The sequence below is a fragment of the Heteronotia binoei genome, chromosome 9 (genome assembly GCF_032191835.1).
Source record: "Heteronotia binoei isolate CCM8104 ecotype False Entrance Well chromosome 9, APGP_CSIRO_Hbin_v1, whole genome shotgun sequence".
NCBI classification, from domain to species: domain Eukaryota; kingdom Metazoa; phylum Chordata; class Lepidosauria; order Squamata; family Gekkonidae; genus Heteronotia; species Heteronotia binoei.
The window spans coordinates 93,207,340-93,232,703 of record NC_083231.1 but is presented as its reverse complement, the minus strand read 5'-3'; the positions used below and the strand labels follow the sequence as shown (position 1 = coordinate 93,232,703).

Below are 25,364 nucleotides of genomic sequence, written 5' to 3'. Positions count from 1 at the left end.
ACGAGGGAGTTGGTGGCCGAAGCCGGAGGGAAGGGAAGGGGGAGCAGAAGCTTCTGGGAATTGTAGTCTCCGATAATCCACGCCCTCCCCTGAACGGGAGAGACAGTCACGTGGGGAAAGCAGACGGGGGCATGTCAGGCTGAGGCGACGTCGTTCCTCAGAATGGAAAGTGACCCCTGGAGTCCGAAAACTGCCACTGCAAAAGCAGTCTCAGGGTGGAACTTGTCTACATCCCACCGCTGACGCCCTGCCCTGACTGCACGGGTGACCCCCTTTCTGTCATGGGGGTGTCAGCATGTGTGATGCAAGCTCCTCCTCATCCCTCAGGTCATCGCCATTCAGATCCAAAATCCGATGGGGAGAGAGGGGTAACTGGCAACTAAGTCAGTACGTCGGTCTGCTTGTTCACAATGTATAAAATGTATGGTGGTACCAACTAGACGCTGGCGATCAAAGTTAGCTTTCTAACGTTCACTGAAATACCACCCTTTTCGTACAATGTATGTAATTTCATCTTTCTAACTCACTTCCATAGTCCCATTCTTTAAAAAGTTAATCTCTTCTAAATCCGTTGAAGCTTTAGGTGGGTGGGTAACTCGGATCGCACTCTTTTCATTTTCCTGGCTGCTACCGGAGAATAGAAACCCAAAATGGGGAAGGGAATTTCAGTCAATTCGTTTTAATGGGCGTTTCAACTTTAAACAGAATATAAGAGAACATGATGTTTTTCTTCAACAAGAACATCTTCAACAAGAACGTTTACATCTTCAACAAATGTAAAAGGAAATGAGGTACTTTACAGAGTGAAGGCATATATACCCTGCTCTTATGCTTGGTTTTGATTTGTTTTTAAAACCGCTTTTGGGAAGGGAAACACACACTGAACATATCTGAAGTCACTTGGCAAAAAAAGAGCTATGGAGAGGCAGTCTGACTGATGTCACCGATTTTTTTAAAAACAAAGATTGTTTTCAACCCAGTGCAGGAGAAATGCCCTAAATTCAGGGAACAATACTACGCAGGTCTAGTCAGAGTAAGCCCATTTTAGTCAATGGGGCTTACTCCCAAGAAAGTGTTCTTAAGGATAGAGCTTCAAAGTCAGAATTATTTCAACTGACTCAAGTAACTTGGGGTACATTTGTTGATTTTAAATTTCATCATACTTTTAATGCAACAATCATAGCCTAAGGAGGCTCCCATCATCAACATGTGCCTGCACTTATAATTACAATCTAAAAAGACAAGGAGGGAGAGGACAGCTTGTCAGCAGTTTCCTGAGGGGAAGCAGCTCTTAGACCTTTGGCTGAAGGCAGGGTCAGAGTTTCCTCTCCCTCTCTTTTGCAGGGTAGCTGAATGTGAGGTGGTGTACCTAGAATGGGTTTCACCATGATTATTCACAGTTTTAAAGTTATGTACTAGAAACATGAGATCCACACAGAGCTGGATTGAGAATTAGCCTTTTTCCAATTGGGTCCAATTCATTTCCATTGGAAAAACAGAGGAAACTGTCCATCTCCTGACCTCCAGTATTCTCCTTTGAATCACAACCTAGTTCTATAATATAAATGGTGGTAGAAAGTGCTGTCATGTTGCAGCTGACATGGCAACCCCATAGATTTTCAAGGTGAGACAAACCAAGGTGGTTTGCTGTTTGTCTGTCTCTGCATAGCAACCTTGGAGTTTGCTGGTGATCTTTCACCCAAGTTCTCATCACAGCCAACCCTGCTTAGATCTGACTAGCTTAGGCCATCAAGGTGAGGGCACTATATAAAATATCAGTCAATTTTTTAAAATCACAAAACTAAATACAGCAGGTAGTAGCATGAGAAACAGAGAATGGAATTAATTTCTTTTCTTTAGGACAGAGGAACATTTTTGTGCATATGTTTCACTGCTAGCAAGCATTCCAGATATCTCAGAATTTGGTTCAAATCTGAATCCAAATCAACTAATTTTGCAATGTATGGCTGGAGGGGGGGGCCAAACATAGAATTATAATCGGTTAATGTCCTCAACATGTACTCACAAGTTCTTGGCTTTGCATCTGTGCGTCTTCCAGCTGTCAATACCTGAAATAATTTTTGTGCACATCCTGGAAACCTGTGGATGGATAAACAGGGATTGGCTCTTCTAAGAACCCAGGTTTATCCATTTTCCCTGCAGTTTCTTTGTGCTGGCCAGGCTGCATCTCCATCACCATTTCCTACTAATACAGCAGATTCTCATTTACTGAAGAAATCAACATCGGTATCTCAGCATTTATGAAAGAATGTAATAGTTAGAAGCGCTACAATACACTTATTGACATAACTAGTACTATCACTTGTAGGGTACAGTTTCTTGATTTCTGCTTTCTTGACACAGCTCAGCTGTATGTTGATAACACATTTGCCAAGCTTTTCTGAAATAACAGCTAGACAAAACAAAAAGCTCTCCCACTACAGTATTACATTCCAGACCTTTGGCAGATGTGTTGAAAAGGTAGGGAGTACAGAAATAGAGTGCTTTTTTGAAAAAAAAAAAAAAGACTGTTCACCCAACATCATGCTTTAATCATCCTGTTTTCAGGTTTTCCCCATTCTGAGTATGCTTTCCAAACCTGCCTTACTCCAACCTTTTTAGAAAGAATGCAGTTCAAGCACATTAGCATGCCACCTGGAAGGAACAGTGCACATTTTCCTGCCCTGCAAAGGTCCAGCCCATATTGTTGCCATTTCCCCACTGCACCATTTCCCCCAACATTTGTTTTTCCTACTGCACTACTGATGAGGCTTTTGGAGAGCTTTTAAAACTTCCACTTGTGGATACCTCCATCACCAAAGCACGTATCTCTGCATTCAGTGGTGAGGAAAGCAACACAGAGAATCCTCATCACATGAAGGAGCAAGCCAGGGCGGGTCTACTCAATAATAAGACCTGATTTATTCATTGCTTACTCCCAAGAAAGTCCTCAGAAGACTACCACCTTTCTCTCCATACTTATTGAGGCATAAGCTTTTGGGAACTAGACCCATGCATCTTTCAAAGTCTTCTGTAGTTTATGCACCATTCCATCCATTAATTTTTAAGATGCCAATGATAATTTTTAGTTTTCAGGAAAAAATTGCCTCAAAACTGGTCACCTCAGAGAAAGTGAGGGTCTCAAAAAGGAGGATGGGAGTCCCCTAAATGACCTGAGGGCTAAGGAAGCAATCCAAAGCAGATATAAGCACCATCTTATTTAATAGGGCTTACTCCCATGAAAGGGTTCTTAGGACTGCAGCCTAAATGTGCTCCAGAAGGGAAGGGGCGTTAGCAGCTGAGCATGAGTTATGGAGGAAGGGCAGGGGAGTCAACATGCTCTTGTCTCTTGAGAATCAACAGACTCCTGGAAGGGGGAGATTTTGAGGGATGATATTTTCAAACTGTTTTTCTCCCCTCTGCAATTCCTCATGGGCTCTCAGCCTTGTGCATCAACAATTGAGGGACAAACATGGAATGAATGACAAACACATCTTCACCTCAATGCACTGCATAAACATCCATCTTCCGATGTTTAGAGTATATTTGCTATTTATTAGATAGAAATCTTGAACTTCCATGCTTCAGGCACATGTTACAATTTGCAAGAGGAATCAAGCATGCCATTATTTTTGTGTGACATATATATGTTTTCCATTTGAATATCACTTTCAAGTCAGTTGCCACTCAACAGCACAGTCTTCTTAAAATTGTTTTTAATCATATATAAAGCTAAACAGCTCAAGAATGATTTCCTTTCAGCCAATTTTCTCTTGTGAAATTTTGGGTTTTGTTCACACATAGGAAAGGAAAGGTCCCCTGTGCAAGAACCAGTAGTTTCCGACACCGGGGTGACGTTGCTTTCACAACCTTTAATGGCAGACTTTTTACGGGGTGGTTTGCCATTGCCTTTCCCAGTCATCTACATAATCTTATTGTAAAACAGAGAAAGACGGCTACCACTCAGAGAATGGAGTTGCATTCCCATGCACACAATGCTGGATGTATTGCAAAAGGCATTCACAGAACATCAGAATACCCATGAAAATGCATGTGTGTGCAAGATAAGCATTTGTGTCCACATTCAAGCTATGTATACATAAAAGCTACTAACGCTAAGGACCCTGATGTTCCTTGTTGGATTGCAGCACGCGTGTCAGTCAGCAAGAGAGGCAATTTTGTTAATGTGATGCATATAAAGCAATCCCATAAGAATCATTCTTCAAAGTAGAGAATTGAGCTCACAAAGACAGATGTGCTTCTGGGCAATAATGTGAAGTGATTGGAATCTTAACTAACCATCTGAAGAAACATTCGCTTTAGAACATTTTATACCATGAGTACTTAAAAGTGTGACACAATCAATTAGCTTTGAATTTTGGAATGTTGAAGCACCACTAATCTTCAAATAGTTTTCGTTTGTTTTGACAACTGTGAATTATAGTTTGGTGGGGGGTATCAGGATTTTATCATGGTATTTTCTTCTTTGTTAATTGCTAGCTACATTTCTCCTTCCTGCAGACCACATTGGTTTACGTGGATTACCTTTCCTTGTGGCCTCTTTGCCAATATCTCTGGTTCCCTCTTCTACCCCACTATTTTCAGAGAATCTAGAGCAGAACAGCTGGAGTGATACAAAACAGTGATCTAATCTTCAACATAAACTCAACATTCAGTATCTCATAGCCACTTCCCAAGTTAGAACACACCGGACGCTTGTCTCCCAAATATATCCCATTTCCAGAAACTCAGCACCTCATAAAATCTGTAATATGAATGCCTACAGGTATACAAGAGCCCTGTGGCGCAGAGTGGTAAGCTGCAGTACTGCAGTTCAAGCTCTCTGCACACGACCTGAGTTCGATCCTGGTGGAAGCTGGGTTCAAGTAGTCGGCTCAAGGTTGACTCAGCCTCCCATCCTTCTGGGGTCAGGAAAACGAGTACCCAGCTTGCTGGGGGCAAAGTGTAGATGACTGGGGAAGACAATGGCAAACCACCTCCTAAAAAGTCTGTTGTGAAAACATTGGGCGTTTTCGCACTGACCTTCAAGTGGTGCGACCACCCTCTTCACACCGGAGGATCTGCGCGGATTTCGCACAAGAAGCGCCGGAGCACCCAAAAGAGCCGGCGACTTCCGTCGCAAAAGCCGCTCAAACGTTTTCCTGCTTCTTGGCGGTTTCCGTTTGAGCGGGTTTCGCAACAGAAGTCGCCGGCTCTTTTGGGTGCTCCGGCGCTTCTTGTGCGAAATACGCACAGATCCTCCGGTGTGAAGAGGGTGGTCGCGCCACTTGAAGGTCAGTGCGAAAACGCCCATTGTGATGCGATGTCACCCCAGAGTCGGAAACAACTGATGCTTGCACAGGGGACTACCTTTACCTTTTTACAGGTATACAAAATACCTAGAGAATTTAAATTTTTTATTTTTATCATGTCATCCCTCCAAGGAGCTTGAGACCCCCCCCCCAAATTTAACCTCATAATAACCCTGCAAGTTAGAATAAACTGAGAGACATTAGTCACCCAGAATGCAATCATAGTGGAGCTACTCCAGTCTAAGCTGCTAACTGTGCATAGGACTGCCCTGCCCTTAACATTCCGGACTGCAGTCTGACATTGTAAGCACTGTTCCCTCTAAAATGTGCACATGAGTAGCTGCTTTTTAACACAGGAAGCCCCGCTCAGCAGCAATCTGGAGCCACGCAGGGTCTTGCACTGCCCATTGCTCATTTTAAGATTATAGCACTTATATTCTGCTCAGGATGTGAACTGCTCTGCTCGGAAGGGGAAAAGATTAGAGGGAACATGAGTGTAAGCCTCTACACCAGTAGTTCCCAACCCTTTGAGTATGGTGACTCACAAGTCCAAATTTACTTGGCATGGTGACCCAGCCAGGGCTGGCCCAGGGTTTTTGTGCCCTAGGCAAGCGATGACCTTGGAACCAATCCAGTTCAGCATTCCAATTTCTACAGTGGTCAGATGGTTTTGAGAAACCAACGAACGGCCCACAAAGGGTGCAGTTGTCCCCCAATATGAACTTAAGTGGCATTCTGACAACACACAGCCCTTGCATAGGGAGGTCACATTCCAGCCTTTGATCTGCTTCTCCATTATTCCTAATCTCCCCCCCCCCCCAAAAAAAACCCCATAGAAACGCGAGTAATCATCAGAACACATTTTACTGACCGACATGAATATGCAGTGAAGACAAAAATACCAACTTAATGTATGACATGGAAGATGCTGTTTCCAGGGTCAGATCTCGGTTTCCAAGATACAAAAGAAAGCAAAGGAATGGGCAACCGAGGGTGGCCGTTAGGGAGAGCTGGCCTGCAACCCACTTTCAGAGGCTTTGCAACCCACTTTTGGATCTTGACCCAAAGATTGGGAAACACTGCTGTACACCACTGTTGTATAGTTTCACAGCAGTGACAAAATATAATGCAAATATCATAAAATACAAATAAAAACACCCCATACGTATAAAAGAGCAAGGGCCCAGTAACACAACATTTGTGGCAGGATACGTAGTTTCGTGAGTCACCGCTCACCTCGTCAGATACCTGTTCTCGCTCTGCAAACAGGACTGCCCATCTTGCTCTAACCCCCTTATATAATCTAATCAGAAGTCATGGGGAAAACAACAATATTCTATTTTGTGCAATGCTGTGCATAGATGCTTGCAGCCCAAGCCGTACCATCACCCTCCCTCCCATTTTATGCAGAGGTCCTGCTCATATTGGCACTGGCTCAGTTCCCAAACTGGACCTCAAACTCTAGGATACCTTCCACGGTGTTCTACTCTACTCCTAAACCCCAGAGTTGACAGTGGCGAGGGAAAGGCACTTTGCACATGTCCAGAGGCGGCAGGGTTCCTTTCTTCACGGTTCACCTCATCTCTTCCAGGGCCTAGTTTGAGCTCCGGCACTGAGAACACAGAGAGAGAGAGAGGTGGCGCCAGCGGGGGGCTTTGCCCGGCCTCAGCTCACATCACACTGCTGCTCCATGAACGCCCAACCTGAGCGTCCTCGCTGGAAGACGGCGGAAGAGGCCGGAGTGGGAGGAGAGGCGGGCCGGGAGCTCCTCCCCGTTCCAGTCAGGGGGACCTCCCGGCTTCGAGTTCCGCCTCTCCCGATTGCTGCCGCTCGCTTGGGTCGCTCTTGTGGCGGCAGCAGCAGCAACAATCAGCATGGCGGCCGTGGAGGCCAGAGTGTGCGAGACGGCGGGCTGCAGCAGCGAGGCCAAGCTGCAGTGCCCCACCTGCATCAAGCTGGGCATCCACGGCTCCTACTTCTGCTCGCAGGTACGTCTCTCTCGCCGCCCTTTGCCCGCAGGCGGGGCGGGGGAGGTGGCTCCTCGCTGGCCACGCTACTTCTTCCACCGCTGCTCCTCTTGCCTTTTGGGTGGTTTGTTTTTGAAGCTCGGCTCCTCAAGCAAGTCTGAACGGCAGCGGTGGCCCCTTCCTTCGCCAACCTGGGGGCGAGTTGCTCCCAGGCAGGTGTGGTGGGGCTCAGGGCGGGTAAGGAGGCCGGCGGGCCAGGCCTCTGCTAGCTCGGCCCATGCGTGCATGACTCGGAAGTAAGCCCCACTGAATTCAACGGGACTTACTCCCAAGGAAGTTTATCTGAGGGGATGGCCGCGGGGCCTCCTTCCCAAGTTTGCTGGCTTCCCTGCCGTTGGATGAATATGTCCTTGGGGGAGAAGCACAAATGCTGTGGAGGATTATTGTTATCACCACCACCATTATTATTATTACTGCTGTTACTATTATTGCTTTCCTCATTTCAGGTAGTCAGAGACCCTGTTCTTGGTTTTAAGAGGGAGAAAAACGTGAGGTGGGAAACGTGAGGTGGCCTTGCATAAGAGTGGAAAATCTGAACCTAAGGGGAGAGATTTGTTACTATTGCTGCAAGCAGGCTATCGAATTGCTGAAGCAGTTTTCCTTTTGTGTCTCCCACTCTGCCTTTCCATGTGCAACAGCTTTTTTTTTTTTTTTAATCTATGTATTTGTTTTAGCTCTGTCATCAAGATTTGCAGGGAGACAAGGGTTGGGCATGGCTGTATTTCCAATTGCCCAACAAGTAATTGTTTTTTGACATTCTAGACGTTTTAGTTGATTGTGGAGTGAATCACCATAGTATCTTTTAAAAAGCACAAAAGCCAGACTGGTGAATTCTGTTTTGGGAGATATTGAATTGTTTGTGTTAATATAACAGGTTTCTGCTTGAAGTTTTAATCTGATCTGGGGTGGGGGTTAGCCCTGGAACCTCTCAGTTTTTCAGCACAGTAACGGTTCTAGAATATGCTTACATGCTCAAGCAGAACAGCCTAGCATTTGTAGGATATGTTGCCTTCACCACTGGGTACCTATAGTTTCCTGTGGCAGGTCTGGATTTAGGGAACAGAACTGTTGGGCAGAAAATTAGGGCTTGTGTTCTTCAAAGCCCATGGTCAGAAAATGTTTGGTTCCTAAACAACAAGAAAGTTCAACCAGAAGTTCTTTGTCTTTTGCGGAGTTACTGCCTTCTAAATCCATTGAAGTAAATGGGCTTAGAAGGATATTCCTCTGTTTAGGACTGCATGGTTGGTTCTCTTTCTGTCCTCTGTTCAGCGTCAACTGCTTCACAGGATATTTTGGTTTCTATCTGGGATTACCTTTCCTATAAAAAACCTGTCCACAGATTTCAAAAGTTAAGTCTGGTAGTTAGTTCATATGTTTCATGTTTACATAAAACATGTCACCTTGTTTTTTTCAAAATGCTCAGAGCAGTTCACACAAATGAAAAGCACAATCAAGCAAATTAAAACATTGGTGCAGGAGCCATCTCACAATATATATGCTATACCACTGATTATTTAAAAGTATAGTTTTATAGAATTAGTTATGTCATATGTAACACACAAGGTGTGTATATTGATTACCCAGGGCTACACATTTTATGTTCCTTGAAGCAAAGTGCCTTGGTAAAAGAATGTCAGTGAACCAGCTAATAATCTTGTGTAGTCAGATGTTTGTAGGCTATACTTAATTATGTGTGTGTTTCAGGGGTTTCAGTCATAATGGTTTATTTCTTTATGGTTTATTTCTTATTTCTTAAAGAAATAAACTCATTGAAATCAATCCACTAAAACAGGGATGTCAAACATGTGGCCTGGAGGTCAAATCAGACCCCCTGAGAGCTCCTATCAGGCTCCTGAGCAACTGACTGTCATCTGCCTCCTCCTCCATCTCTCTTGCTCCCTTCTGCATCACAGCTTGCTTTGCCAGGCTTGCTCAATCACACAGGAGCTACAGAGCAAAACCTCTATTTTCTCCATTGGCTGAGGCTCCTCTCTTGGGGAGGAAGGGGGGGAGGCGCAGCCTGCTTTGCCAGGCTCTCTCAATCACAAAGCAGAGCTACTGAGCCATGCCTCTCTTCCTTCTATTGGCTGATGCTCTTCCCCCTCCTGGTCCCCTGGGGCAGGAAGGAAAGAGTCAGAGCTTCCTTTGCCCAGGTGCCCGGATCCCATTGGAGAAATACAAAGAAAGCACCTTTAAGACCAAGAAGTGCTAATGTTTTAAGCATGTTTTAATTTAAGTTGTTTTAAAAAAATAATATTTAATTGTGTTTGTTTGTGTCCTTTATAAAGTTTCTATCTCTGTTACCTAATCTTAAATAGGAACACACATGGCTCAGTCTGACATGGCCCAGCCCCAAGGTCTCATTTATATCAGATCCAGCCCTCATAACAAATGAGTTTGACACCCCTGCAAACCTGCTTGCCCCATGTGTGCAGCATTCCCACTGGCTCCAAGTTAAAAGATCATGAAAACGCATGACAAAATTTTGTAAAATATGCCGTATGTATTTATAAATTGCCTTGACCTGGATAACTCAAGCTAGCCCAGTCTCATCAGATTTCCAAAGCTTAAGCAGGGTCAACCCTGGCTACTGTTTGAATGGGAGACCAGGGTTGTGATGTAGAGACAGGCAATGGCAAACCACCTCTGAATGTCTCTTGCCTTGAAACCCTAGGGGGTCCCCATAAATCAGCTGTGACTTGAAGGTGCTTTTCACTACCATATTTATAAATTACTTATGTGTACCTGCAGCACTGTTAAGCACATCTCTTAAAAATATGCTATAAACTTGTGTTTCTAGAGTTAAAAATGAATCAGATTTGTTATCCTATATCTATGAACTTTTATGTTTTCTAATGTGTTGAAGAGTGCTGTTAAAAGACAACTGCTTTGACCTGGTGTTGTAAGTTCTTATTCTCTCAGGCTGCTACCATGTTTTGAGTGATCAACAAGGCATATGGTAACTCATGGTACAACACACAGATGATAGGAACCTATCATAAATATTGATAACATAATTTTTATTAATAAAAAACCCAAAGCGCAGCCAGTAGAATGTCCAGTATCCATGAATGTGCAATCATGTAGCCCTGGAGAAATGATTTCAGATATCATAGGTTCATGTAGAAGATTAACTATGCAGGCTTGTGAAGTTCAGTTAGGAGTGACAAAAAGGATGAAACTGACACCTTTCCTCAGCAGGGTTTCACTTGTAGAAAAATGAGTAGTGATTTCACCTCATTGTTCTTCCTCACTCTTGCTGCCATCTTGCACAGCAGTGCCTGTGACCTTAGGAACGACCTTTCCAGGAGTCAGCAAGGGCTGCTGGAACAGAAAGGAATGTGAGAAGATACCAAGTTCTGTGCAGAGTGGTAGAATACTGTCCTGCAGGGCTTTTTTTGTAGAAAAACCTCAGCAGAAACTTATTTGCATATTAGGCTACACCCCTGACACCAAGCCAGCCAAAACTGTGTTCCTGCTTTTAAAAAGCCCTGCTATTATTTTTCAGTAATCTGTCATTCCTTGACAGGATAGGAAAAGTATTAAACTTTGTAAGACAAATTGCAAAAAAGCAGGGGTTTGGTCCAATGTTCCTCTGTGTCCCCTGGGACTCGAGACCGAGGATGGCCACCTTCTGTATTTGTATGGAGTCCATATTGTTCTTCGGAGTTCAATTCCTTAATGGATAGTTAGGCTTCTGATGTGTTTGCGGCTGTTTTTATGACGGTGATTCCTACATGTCTTCATTAATTGATTTGAATACTATAGTAGAAATGTAAAGTAGACATTTTTAAATCAATGTGCTTGGACGGAATGAAATCATCATTGGAAAGGGGCTTCAAAACAAGCATGCATCCTAAAAGATTGCCTTAACAGCTCACACTAATTTTTATTACATGTATAACCCATCTTTTCTTCCTTTTGTGGAAACTCTGGGTTACCTAGGTCTCCCATTCAAGCACTGATAAGAGACAGAGACACCATGACAGCACTGTATAACCCCAAAGGCTGTTACCTGAGACTGGCAGTGATATTTTTGCCATTCCAGAAGACATACGGTAGAATAGGGCAATCCAGATAACAAATAGAAATTTCTTAGCTGAAAATGCAAGCATTTTGTGTTTGGATGGGAATCCCAATGGGGTCCAGAGTGGTTTACAGCATTTCCCCCGTTTCATTTTATCCTCATAACAACCCTATGAGGCAGGTTAGGCTGAGTGTGTGTGCTGGTCTTAAGATAACCCAGCCAAGTCTACATGGTAGAGTAAGGATTGTCCCAGATACTAGTCTAACACTGTAACTATCACACCATTCTGATTCTTTGATATGACTATTTATATCTTATTGATATAGTGCTCTTTTGTTGAATGGTCAAAACAAACAAGGACCCTACCTCAAGGAGTTTCAGACAGATTGTCAATCAATAGTGACTTGGAAAATATGAACTTCATAGCAGTACTAAAAAAAATACTGAAAAACCATAATACCCACTCTCCAAACCCTTTGTGAAATTATTGTTTTTGTAGCACTGTTAGTTATCAAAATGGTTTACAAGGCTTATTTAGTTGACTGAATGGTCCTCTGCAGTGGGTGTCTCATTGTTCATTCTCTTCTTACATATTATAGAGGATTTGGTCAGTGTTGCTTTGAGAACATGACTTGAGCTGGAGTTTGGAATTCAGGCCATCCAGGTAAAATGGCTCCAACTTCTAATTAAACTTCTAATTATAGTGCACAAATCGTCCCAAATGTCTGTCATTTGCAGTGAGGTTTAACATGGCTATTGGCTTGGAAATGCTTCAAAATTGTTACCTCATTGAAGAAGGATTCTTTTGCAGATAACAAGGATATTTAAAAATGAAATTACTTACTAGTTTGAAAATTATATTTGGACCCAAAACACAATGGTCAAATACAAAATTCAGAATTAACTGATCTTACATCTAACTATGGGATTATTTTAAAACTACAGTATCCTTGGTTTGCACACAAACAGAACAGTACAAAGCTGTATAATGATGGGGAACAAATGACCAGTGACTTGACTGGCATCCCTGGTTACAGCCCCAAGATGTCTGTAGTCTCCCAATAAGATGCTGGGAAACAATTATCTCTAATGCTCTATTTAGGAATCCAAGCTTACATGCAAAATACCTCTTTTAAAGCCAGGGATTGTCATTTCATGTGTTCTTCATAAATGGAAATGTATAGCCCTTCAGTGGAAGGGTAGTAAGTCTGCCAGGTAAATACTGAGGGTTTTTTAAAAAACAATACTTCTAGAGAAAGGCTTCTGTAAGTTACAGGTCCCCTGATTTGGTGTGCCTGTCTCTCATGGGGGAGTCTGGGAATCTCTCTCTCCTGTGTAGTTCTGATAGTGCAACATCTAGAAGGAACAATAAGCAGCACCAAGCATTTCCTTCTCTCCCCACTTGTTAATTCTATCATCACTAGGCAGAGCACCAGTAATAAACCGCCTATTTCTTACCAAGATTGCACTGTTAATTTGGGTTCTTACGTCCATTTGGAATGCAATTGTTTATAATGCAGGTGGGATATAAGTCATATTTTTGTATGGTTGGGAAGGCATGGGTAAGACTAAAATTGGGAAGATTTGGAAATGTCAGAAAAGTGAAGAAAATTTGAAGTGTTTTTTTTTTTAAAACTGTGGTTGGCTCTGGAGCTAAATTGCTGTATTTAAAGTTTTATGCAAAGGCAGCTGTAGTATTTCTCAGGCAAAAACATGCTTGCTTTGTTTGGAGGGTTATTACAGCAGAAAAGCCGTTGGCCATCTTGCACCCTAATTTCAAGTGTTGTCACTTTGAAGTAAGTTCTGTGGTTTTCAGTTAAGTGTATTGAGGAGCAAATGTTTAGATTTCCTTTTTTAAAATCTTTATTCTTAAAATGTTGACTGTTGAATAGTACAGATAACAATATTATATTACAGTCTACATATTAAGTTCTAGCAAATAAAGGAATACTATAAATAACAGCCCTTAAGGCTCGTATGGGAGTGTCACCCAAAACCTGTTTAGGCGGAGAGCGTATTTTAGCTCACCCGCGGAGCCAGATGGACCCGCAACGGTTCCTAACGGCTCTTCGGGACACCTGGCCTGCTGGCGACTCCCTGGATGATCTGGTAGAGTCCTGGAACGATGGGCTCTCCAGGGCCATCGAGGAGGTCGCACCCAAGCGCCCTCTGCGTTCCCGCCCGAAGCCGTCGCCCTGGTTCAACCAGGGGCTGCGGCAACAAAAGCGGGGACTCAGACGGCTAGAGAGGCAATGGCGGCGTACTCGAGACGAAGTGACCCGAACATCTTATAGAGAGAATTTGAAGGCCTATGAGATGGCAATCAAAGCCGCAAAGAAAGCGTTCTTTGCGGCTAAGATTGCGTCCGCAACTTCGCGCCCGGCCCAATTGTTCGACATAATTAGAGGACTTACAACACTGCCGCAAGGCAGACCAAATTCTATTGAATTGGAAATAGGCTGTGAGGCTTTTGCGAAATTTTTTGTGGACAAAATCGCGTCACTCCGCCCCGACTCCTCTGCCAATTTTGAGACAGTTAGTGAACCCGAGGCTCCGAGCCTGTCTTCGGATTATACGCTGGATGACTTCGACCCCCTCAGCCTGGAGGAAGTTGACAGGATACTCTTAGCTGCTCGCCCAACTACCTGTAAATTGGACCCATGCCCTTCCTGGCTTATTAAATCTTGCCAGGGTGACCTTAGATATCCTATACGGGATATCATAAATAGATCCCTGAGGGAAGGGCACTTTCCAACGCCACTTAAAGAGGCTGTGGTCCGTCCCCTCTTAAAGAAACCATCTTTAGATCCGGCCCAATTGGCAAACTATCGGCCGGTCTCAAATTTGCCCTTTTTGGGCAAACTCATCGAGAGGGCAGTGGCGATGCAGCTGCAGACTTTCCTGGAGGATGCTTCCATCCTTGACCCATTTCAGTCCGGCTTTCGCCCGGGACATGGGACGGAGACGGTGCTGGTCGCCCTAATGGATGACCTTCAACGGCATCTGGATCGGGGCGGCTCGGCGGTGCTGATGCTGTTGGACCTGTCGGCGGCGTTCGACACGGTCGACCACCGGCTACTGAAGGGTCGCCTCGCCGACGCAGGGATTCAGGGGTTGGCTTTACAGTGGCTTTCCTCTTTCCTTGAAGGTCGGGGACAAAGGGTCGCAGTTGGGGGGGAGCTGTCCCGGAGGTGCACACTTGACTGCGGTGTGCCTCAAGGGGCGGTTCTCTCCCCGATGTTATTTAACATCTATATGCGACCTCTTGCCCAGATTGCCCGAAGGTACGGGCTAGGGTGTCATCAGTATGCTGATGACACCCAGCTCTATCTATTGATGGATGGCCAGCCGACCTGCGTCCCGGAAAATCTAGACCGGGCACTATATGCCGTGGCTGAATGGCTCAGACTGAGCGGGCTGAAGCTTAATCCTGCGAAGACAGAGGTCCTTTGCTTGGGTCGCCGTGGTCCGGAAGGGGGAATCCCCCTACCAGCCTTTGACGGTGCGCCGCTGATAGCGGCGGACAGGGTCAGGAGCTTGGGGGTGCTGTTGGAGCCTTCCCTAAAGATGGAGGCTCAGATAGCAGCCGCTGCCAAGTCCGCGTTTTTTCATCTTAGGCGGGCAAGGCAGTTGGCCCCCTTTTTGGAGCGCGACGACCTAGCAACAGTGATCCACGCCACGGTCACCTCGAGGTTAGACTACTGTAATGCCCTCTACATGGGGCTGCCCCTGTCCCGAACTCGGAAATTGCAGCTGGTGCAGAATGCCGCGGCCCGGCTGTTATTAGGTCTCCCAAAGCGGGAACACATTCAGCCGGGTCTTCGGACCCTGCACTGGCTTCCAGTAATATACCGAGTCCGGTACAAGGTGCTGGTTATCACCTTTAAAGCCCTATATGGCTTGGGACCTGTCTACCTGAAGGACCGTCTTTCCCCGCACGTTCCCCAGAGAGTACTGAGGTCGGGAACACAAAATCTCCTTACTATCCCTGGGCCGAAGGAAGCCCGGTTGAAGTCCACCAGAGAAAGGGCTTTCTCTGTTATGGCCCCTACATGGTGGAATCAGCTGCCGGAAGAGGTGAGGGCCCTGCGGGACCTTGTTCAGTTCCGCAGGGCCTGCAAGACGACCCTCTTCCGGCTAGCCTTTACTTAGCTTGAGAATTTTACTGTAACTTGCTGGATTCCTTTTATATATAGCTGAAATATTTATGTGTATTAATAACTAGGGTTTTATCTGTTTTATCTGTTTTATCTGTTTTAAATATGGATCCCTTTATATGTGTAATTTTGATGGATCTACTATTGGAAGCCGCCCTGAGCCACTTGTGGGAAGGGCGGGATATAAATCTTAAATAAATAAATAAATAAATAAATAAAAACAGCAAGTAAGGTGGATTTTTTTTTTAAATGACACATTTGTTCCTGAAAACTGCTAGTGGCTATAGTTATGATAAAAATTTAAGTTAAAATAAAGCTGGAAAAGTGGATAATACTGTAAGAGACCACAGTTTCAATCCTAGGAATACATTAAATTTCAATCAAATTAGCTCAAACATAACAAAATACACAATCAACCAACCTATTGAAAGTGTCGTCTTTGTTGACATTTATAAGTTCAGATGTTTTACTAATCAGGCTATTTGGTTTTAACTATGTAGGACGGCTGAAATTCCTTGCTTCTAAAGCATAGTCATCCTGGTTAACTTTGGAAACGAAGTCTTGGATTATGGACTTCTCCTCATTACATAAACATTTGTGTTCTTTTGAAATCAAACTGACTTTAAAGCTCTCATAATTGTTAGGCTCCTCTTTGGCTATTAGCCAAATTCCTCTTCAGCCATATTCTGACTAGAAATATTACAACTGCAATATCTGAGCATTGCAGTCTCATATCATTCCCCAAAATTTTTTGATGGTATGTAGGAAAGGGTGCTGAGAAATAATGGATTCATTGCTTTGATAATAACCACCTCAATATCAGCTATTAGCATTTCTCCTTGATGCTAACCAGGGGGATATTTCAGATGTTATCTCATGGTCAAAAAACAGTCAAGTTCACTAAATCACCTGATGCCGGGGATTCTGTTGATCTTTCTTTTTGAAGGGCTGAATCTGATTGCTGTATTTGGCTGATGTCATCACTGCTCTGCTGATTCTCTGGCTTTTGGGAAATGTTGGAGAATAGAAGAACATTTGAACCATTCTTTTTACTGTTTTTTACTCTTTTTACAGCCCATTCTCCTAATTGGGCTGTCTATTGAGTTTACCTCTCTATTTGATAGAACAAAGTTGGGAATCCAGTAACAACTTTAAGACCAATGAAGTTTTATTCACAATGTGAGCTTTTGTGTGCTAAAAGCATACTTCATCAGATAACAGTGTGCTTTTAGCACACAAAAGCTTACATTGTGAATAAAATTTTATTGGTCTTAAAGTTGTTACTGGACTCCCAACTTTGTTCTGTTGGTTCAGACCAACACAGCTTCCCACCTGGACCTCTCTATTTGATGTAATAGGGACAGATTTTAATTTTATTTATGCTTTTGCAGTTTTATGAGGTAACCCATGAAGTAGACTTGAAGATCTTGACAAATTATTATGAACTTTATTGGAGAAAAGTGTTCGCAGGTCATCACCAGTAGATGTCTTTTCATCTGTGTTTTGTATTACTGGGTAGATAGCCTCATTGACAAAGGCTCTGGTGACTGTTATTCCAAACAGTGAAAGAAATATATGCATTTTTCTTAACATTTGCAGAATTGTTGGTTGGGAGAAGGTGAGAAGCAGTCTCACACCCGGGGTTGTTTTGTAGAAAAATAGGTGGTGGAGCTTATCCAGGGCAGCTGTACCTACTATTCAAGGGACAAGGTAGGTAGGTGGGGAGGAGGAGATGGAACCCTCAGAAAGGTTCAGGAGCTGTGCTCCTGTGAGCTCCTGCTGAATTCAAGTCCTGCTCACCCCTGACCACAAATCCGCCAGTTTTTCAACTTTGGTGAAATCTGTAGGATGAGACTCTGTTCTTAAGAGCTGGCTGATTCTGAGACATATATTGCTATCTGGTTGTTTTATATCAATGTCATTTTACAAGCAGATTTCTGCTCAAGTTTTTCTTCATCTATAGGTTTAATGAACTGCAACTTTTTTGAATTATTGGATATATTACCTGTAAGCCTTTTGAAGGTCCAGGATTTAGAGTCTCCTGCATAGGAGCTCTGCGACTGTGATTGAGCCATTCTAGTAGTGCCAAAATGCAGTTCAGTTGCAGAAAGATCTCATTTACTGTTTGTAAGTTGATTTCATTTCTAACTAAATGTATTGAGGAATATGTTTAGATTTCTAAGAAACCAGTGCAAGAAGATGGAAGAGCTGCACAAAATAAGCCACAAGATGTAATCTCCTGTTTGTATAAGTGGCAGAGTTAATGACCTTTAGCTATAGGAATGATTTCTGGAGATGGCAAATATTAGAAGAAAATGGAAGAGCTCCAGTGTGATACCAGACATCCCATTGTCCTTTGCATGAGAGTAGGGGAAAAAATAGGTTAGCTGCATCATGTCATTAGATACAGAATTTCTCCATAAGATGATAATAGTAATCTCAGAGAAGGTGTTTGTATGTAGTATAGTAAATGGTTGCTTGTAAAGCCATGTTCAGAAATTGAGAAAATATGGTGTGGGATAATAAATGTAATTGGATCACCAGGTAGGTGCTAGGTTTGACAGAAGCAGGTGTTCCAATGTCAGTAGCAATGAGGGCACTAGATACTAGAGATATGATGTTGTAGAAGAATAGCTTGTGAAATCTTGCATGTTGAGTAAGTGCATAACTGGCAGTGCAGTGTTTTACCACATTTCATGTATCACAGTACCAGAAGTAAGTAAGATAAATACTATTAAAGATGAGTCTTCACCAGAAACAGATCTGCTACAATGATGTTTCCCACAGCAATTGCAATTGGCACATAGATAGTATTGCTAATCAAAGTAGATTGCAATATGATGAAAACCTACTCTCCTTTTGTTTTACATGGTTTATTTCATAGCCTGCAGGGCTAATTTATCCTCATAGAGAGAACACATTCCAAGACATTGTTCAATTTATATCATTTGCTTTCCCCCCCCTCTAGGAATGTTTTAAGGGAAGCTGGGCTACTCACAAGTTACTGCACAAGAAAGCAAGTAAGCAAAAACGTCCTCTTGCCTACATTCTGTTTTTGGGGCTGTTTTTAACACTTACATTTTATTGGTGGCAACTAGACATGTAAAATTTTCAGAAAATGTGAAGCCCTGAGAGGGAAGAAAAAACTGAAGAAAGAAGAAGCTGAAACTTGGGAGGGAATTGAAGTGTATATATATAAAATATCTTTTCTGTAAAACCTAAATTTATTTTGCTGCTTTAACAACATAAAAGAGACCATTTATAACTTTGTTAGCATATAAAATTGTACTAATTGACTTGTTTCTGGAATTTAAAAGAGCTTCAAACTTGTTATCTTTGCCATTTGAGCGACTGGAAAAAGTAAAAATTGAAATTAGAAAACAACATTTGTTCTCATCCCTCCTGCATTTTCCACAGAAGAAGCAGGGCTGAGGGGATGACCTGATGGAGAAGTTGTTTCCAAAACCTTCAAGAGGTGCTTTTTGTCCTCTCACAACCCCTTTTCCTTCATGGGCTGAGAACAGGTGTGGGAGGAAAAGGGAGGTTGCCATTTCTGATCCTCCCACCACTCACTCTGCCTCCTGGTTCCATAGCTGTTCAGATATGTGGCAGCAGCACTCCCTCACTCTTCTACTTCCTTCTGAGGCCAGGATGTCTTTCCCCTGAGACCAGCACGTACAAGACAGCCTAGTTGCCTCCCAATCCATGTGCTTGCCCTCCTTCTCTCCCCCTACCAGCCCCTGTCCCTTTGTTGCTCCGCATGCCTGCTCTAGCCAACCTCCCCTTACAATCACTGTTTAGTGTGGTGGTGGCAGTGCGGTCTGCTTGGCCCTGCCTCTTCATGTAGTGGCTTCGCCAATCCTCAATAAGCTGCGGTCAGAAGAGGCAGGATGGGAAAACCTCACACTACACCTCTGTTTTCTTCACCACCATTCCCTCGCACTATGTTATCTTAGCCTCACAGTCTTTCCCCCTTGTGATTTCCTTTCTATTTCTTGGTAGCTTCAATCACACAAACCTTACCATGTGTGCCTGCCCTCCCAGTCTCTCCCCCCACCCCAACCACTCCCCCAAGCAGCCTCCTGCCTTCCCTCCCTTGTACCAATTGCTTGTGGGCCAGATGAGCCCTAGATGGGCCGATTCAATCCTCTGGCTGTATGTTTGACACCTCTGTACTGCCAGCATATTTGGATGTCATGTTAAGTTTAGAACATTAAGAATGCTGACCCCTTTAATATTACCATCAAACACATGGTAGCATATTAATTGTTGCCAAAATCAGTCATATTTAAACTGTAGATATATCCTTGAAAATATGTTGCATATGGCTTGAATGAATGAACTTTATTACAGTCATAGACCAATATAAAAACTATAACACATCATATAAAACCCTCCTAAAATACCTAAGATAGTATAAAATACCCTCCTAAAAAAACATAAAATACAATAAAATACATAAACATTTCCCCACCTATACAATCCAAGATAACTAAAATATAATTTAACCAATTTTAAAATTCAAGTCAGTTCCAATTTATATAAATCCTTTAAATCAGAGTATATAAAAACATTTATAAACTAAAATTCCAAGAGATCATACAAGACATGCAGTTTCTTGTTTCTTAGTATGGAACTTCACAAGATAATGGCAAAATTTAGCTATCTGTCTAGAGATAGTTGGACTTGCATCCACCAAAAGTTTCTCCAAACATGCCTCGTCCGCGTCTGCCATTGGTTTAACTACAAACGGGGAAACAAACCTATCCCTCTGTACTTGGTGGAAAGGGCATCGAAAAAACATATGAGTCATCGACTCCACCTCTCCCATAGCACAAGGACAGCGTCGGTCTTCATATGGGACTTTTCTATATTTCCCTTCTAGCACCTTTGAGGGCATGGCTGCGCATCGAGCCAACGTAAAGGCTCTTCTGTGGGCTGGTACCTCCAAATAAAAAAAGTACTTGGCCGTCCTCATAACATATTTGGTCTCAGTAGCTGCTAAAAAAGAGGGGGCCTGTTCTAGATCCCTTTGTCTCTCTATATCGCAGATTCTTTGTTTGATAATACTTTTTGCTTTGGCATAGCTCTGCGCCAAGAGGTTTTCAAGTGAGAATCCTACACTTTCTAAGTTGCTTCTGACCAATTGCAGCCACCTTGGCCTATAGGGGTCTTGAGTTATTAAAGGGAAGAGGCCTTTTTTGTTTTTATGGATCCTTAGCCATTGATATTGCATATGGCTTCAATATGCATAGGAGTTATCATTATGTACTGCTTTACGTTCTCTTATGTAAACTTTTCATGCATTTTCAGTGACCTTTTTAAAAAAAACCTCACTTATTCCAAAAGAGGAAAAATATTGCATTGGAGGTTTTTTCCCAGGTGGTCTCCAACATTTCACATCCCCACCCCCCGTGCAATTATTGAAAAAAGTTGACTCCTGATTTCTCCCCTCAGATTTCACCCCCTGCCCTTTACATCTCTACTGGTATATTCAAGCCATTGTTAATTGGATTTTAAAAGGCTATTGGAATAGGCAGTCCTTCTGAAATTCATCATAATTTTGCACTAATTATTGCTATTAAACTTGTTGTCTCCAAGGTGATACTATGCTATACCACTTCAGAATACTGATGGGGGCATGCCTTGATGTTCCACCATTTAAAAAAAAAAATGATTCCCTGCACCAATAAAACTTGAGGCGACAGATGTGAACCATTTCTATTTGTTTATAAGACCTGAAACGGCATTCTGCCTGCAGTCCATCTTCGTGAGAATGAGTCTGCAGATTGCAAATTATATGAAACAAAATGATTTAGTATTGACCCTCAAAAGCATACACCCTGGAAAGTTTTGTTGGTCTTTAAAGTGCTCAGATCTTGCTTTCGATTCAGGTTCTATTCCATAAGGTGGGTAGGAACAGAGAGATTTTGTTTTGCATTTCTATTCTATATTTTTTACAGTTCCTGTGGCACTCTTTATATCACCTATATATCACAATTCAATTTCAGTAAGAACCATTTAGGAAATGCTGTGTAGATGGGATTGTGCCTTCAATATAAGGAACAAGCAATGCTAGAAATATATTAGAGCATATTTTAAGTCTTAAGAAGAGGGAGAGAATTAGATTTATAGCTCTTTCTTATTAACTTTCCAGATTCCTTTCTAACAGAGAACATTATGTTTTTGGATGTGGGTGGTGGCAGGTTGTCCCATAACTGCTGTTTTGTAACTTGTTTTGCAGAAGATGAAAAAGCGAAACGGGAAGTTTCTGCCTGGACCGTAGATGGTGATATTAATACAGATCCTTGGTCTGGCTATCGATATACTGGTAAACTCAGGCCACATTACCCACTGGTAAATAACTGAAATGATGTCTCAGCTTTTAAATCCAGTAGTCAAAAACTTCAGCAAGGAAATTCCTTAGTGATTGTGCCATTAGACTTCCCAGTAGCAAAATACATTTATGTAACCACCTGCACAGGTAGCACACATCCTACACAGTTTATGCTTGTCATGGCTTCTGGGATAGCAGAAGGTTTAAATAGTGACCCACAGTTACAAGATCAAAAGTATTTCCCAAGAATGCAAATGAACCATGCTGAAGGAGAATAAGCAAAAGGAAGGACGTGAGAAGATGGGATCCTTTGCTGAATGTTCAAGTACTTAATAATTTTACCTGTAGGGTTCCTTGTTGACAAGTTCGTAAAATGTGGTTTGGATCCTGTTACGGTTAGGTGGATCTGTAACTGGTAACTGACAGATCGCACCCAAAGAGTGCTTGTGAATGGTTCCTCATCCTCTTGGAGAGGAGTGACAAGTGGAGTGCCTCATGGATCTGTCCTGGGACCTGTTTTGTTCAACATCTTTATCAATGATTTGGATGAAAGAATAGTGGGAATGCTTATTAAATTTGCCGATGATACTAAATTCGGAGGGGTTACAAATACAATAGAAGACAGAAACAGGATAAAGGATGACCTTGACAGGCTAGAAAACTGGGCTAAAATCAATAAAACGAATTTTAACAGAAATAAATGTAAAGTTCTGTATTTAGGTAGGAAAAATCCAATGCATGGTTACAGAATGGGGGAGACTTGTCTTAGCATTCGTATGTGCGAAAAGGATCTAGGGGTCTTAGTGGACCATACACTGAACATGAGTCAACAGTATGATGTGGTGGCTAAAAAGGCAAATACAGTTTTGGGCTGCATCAACAGAAGTATAATGTCCAGATCATGTGATGTAATGGTATCACTTTACTCTGCTCTGGTAAGACTTCACCTGGAGTACTGTGTTCAGTTTTGGGCACCACATTTTAAGAAGGATATAGACAAGCTGGAACGGGTCCAGAGGAGGGCGACGAAGATGGTGAGGGGTCTGGAGACCAAGTCCTATGAGGAAAGGTTGAAGAAGCTGAGCATATTTAGCCTGGAGAGGAGGCGGCTGAGAGGTGATATGATCACCATCTTCAAGTACTTTAAGGGCTGTCATATAGAGGATGGTGTGGAATTGTTTTCTGTGGCCCCGGAAGGTAGGACCAGAACCAATGGGTTGAAATTAAATCAAAAGAGTTTCCAGCTCAATGTTAGGAAGAACTTCCTGACCATTAGAGCGATTCCTCAGTGGAACAGGCTTCCTCGGAAGGTGATGGGCTCTCCTTTCTTGGAGCTTTTAAATGAAGCAATGAAGATCCTGTGAATTTAGGGGGAGGTGTTTGTAAGTTTCCTGCATTCTGCAGGGGGTTGGACTAGATGACCCTAGAGAACATAAGAACATAAGAGAAGCCATGTTGGATCAGACCAATGGCCCATTCAGTCCAACACTCTGTGTCACACAGTGGCCCCCAAAAAAGGAGGTTCACAAGTGGGGCTAGAAGCCCTTCCACTTTGCCCCCACCCCCAAGCACCAAGAATACAGAGCATCACTGCCCCAGACAGTTCCAATAATATGCTATGGCTAATAGCCACTGATGGACCTCTGCTCCATATTTTTATCTAATCCCCTCTTGAAGCTGGCTATGCTTGTAGCCGCCACCACCTCCTGTGGCGGTGAATTCCACATGTTAATCATCCTTTGGGTGAAGAAGTACCTCCTTTTATCCGTTCTAACCCGACTGCTCAGCAATTTCATTGAATGCCCATGAGTTCTTGTATTGTGAGAAAGGGAGAAAAGTACTTCTTTCTCTACCTTCTCCATCCCATGCATAATCTTGTAAACCTCTATCGCCACCCCGCAGGATGTTTCTCCAAGCTAAAGAGCCCCAAGCTCTTCATAGGGGAAGTGTTCCAAACCTTTAATCATTCTAGTTGCCCTTTTCTGCACTTTTTCCAATGCTATAATATCTTTTTTGAGGTGTGGTGACCAGAATTGTACACAGTATTCCAAATGAGACCGCATCATCGATTTATACAGGGGCATTATGATACTGGCTGATCCCTTCCTAATAATTCCCAGCATGGCGTTGGCCTTTTTTATTGCAATCGCACACTGTTTGACATTTTCAGTGAGTTATCTACAACGATCCCAAGATCTTTCTCTTGGTCAGTCTCTGCCAGTTCACACCCCATCAACTTGTATTTGTAGCTGAGATTTTTGGCCCCAATGTGCATTACTTTGCACTTGTCCACACTGAACCTCATCTGCCACGTTGACGCCCACTCACCCAGCCTCAACAGATCCTTTTGGAGTGCCTCACAATCCTCTCTGGTTCTTACCACCCTAAACAATTTAGTGTCATCTGCAAACTTAGCCACTTCACTGTTTACTCTCAACTCCAAATAATTAATGAACAAGTTAAAGAGCATGAGATCCAGTACTGAGCCCTGTGGCACCCCACTGCTTACCGTCTTCCACTGCGAAGATTGCCCATTTATACTCACTCTCTGTTTCCTATTGATTAGCCAGTTTTTGATCCACAAGAGTCCTTTTACTCCATGATTCTTGAGCTTACTAAGAAGCCTTTGACGAGGAACTTTATTAAAAGCTTTCTGGAAGTCAAGGTAAACAACATCTATTGGGTCCCCTTTGTCCACATGTTTGTTCACCCCCTCAAAGAACTGTAACAGGTTAGTGAGGCAAGATCTTCCCTTACAGAACCCATGCTGTCTGTCTCAATAACTTGTATTCATCAATGTGCCTACTCATTCTGTCCTTGATAATGCTTTCTACCAACTTTCCCGGTACTGAAGTCAGACTGACTGGCCTGTAATTTCCCGGATCTCCTCTAGAACCCGTTTTAAAGATGAGGGTGACATTTGCTACCTTCCAGACTTCAGGAACAGAGGCAGATTTTAATGAAAGATTACATATTTTTGTCAAGAGATCCACAAGTTCACGTTTGAGTTCTTTCAGAACTCTTCCACTCACCCAGCCTCAACAGATCCCTTTGGAGGTCCCTTCCAACTCTATGATTCTATGATTCCTTAGCGCACAGTTTTTTGAACTGGAAAAATGATGAGCATATGCCACTAATGAAGCTAGCAATTTGATTTGTTCAACTAGATATTGCAACACCTATTGGATCTCTGGTATGGGGACCCTCAGATCATATAACTGCGCTCTGTGTTAAGAGAATGAGGTGAAAAGCTGGGGTGACAGCAACTGTTGGCCTTCCTACAGAATCAGAATGCTGACTGATACCTGAGATATGAAATCAAAAAACAGTGATAACAGGCAGGTATTCTGGTCTGGTGGGTAATCTGCTATAGCAAAGCCTTTTTGTTTGCAATAAGGCTAAATTGAGCTGCAGTTTCTGTTGCTGTATAACAGATGAAAGCAGCAAAGCATTGCTGTTGGATTTCCCATAAGTGTCACCTTCCATTTTGTCTTTTTAGTTCAA

At 42.9% G+C, this 25,364-nt stretch overlaps 1 protein-coding gene across 1 annotated transcript in view; it reads left to right on the top strand.

Moving 5' to 3' along the window:
* The first annotated feature begins 7,072 nt into the window (after window positions 1-7,072).
* Window positions 7,073-25,364, top strand: part of METAP1 (methionyl aminopeptidase 1) — a 31,531-nt gene continuing 13,239 nt past the window's right edge. Inside the window, exons 1-3 of the mRNA XM_060247013.1 lie at window positions 7,073-7,300; window positions 18,492-18,543; window positions 21,768-21,880. Of these exons, the coding sequence (XP_060102996.1) occupies window positions 7,187-7,300; window positions 18,492-18,543; window positions 21,768-21,880 (279 nt within the window). The 5' untranslated portion in view covers window positions 7,073-7,186. The remainder of the gene's footprint in view (window positions 7,301-18,491; window positions 18,544-21,767; window positions 21,881-25,364) is intronic.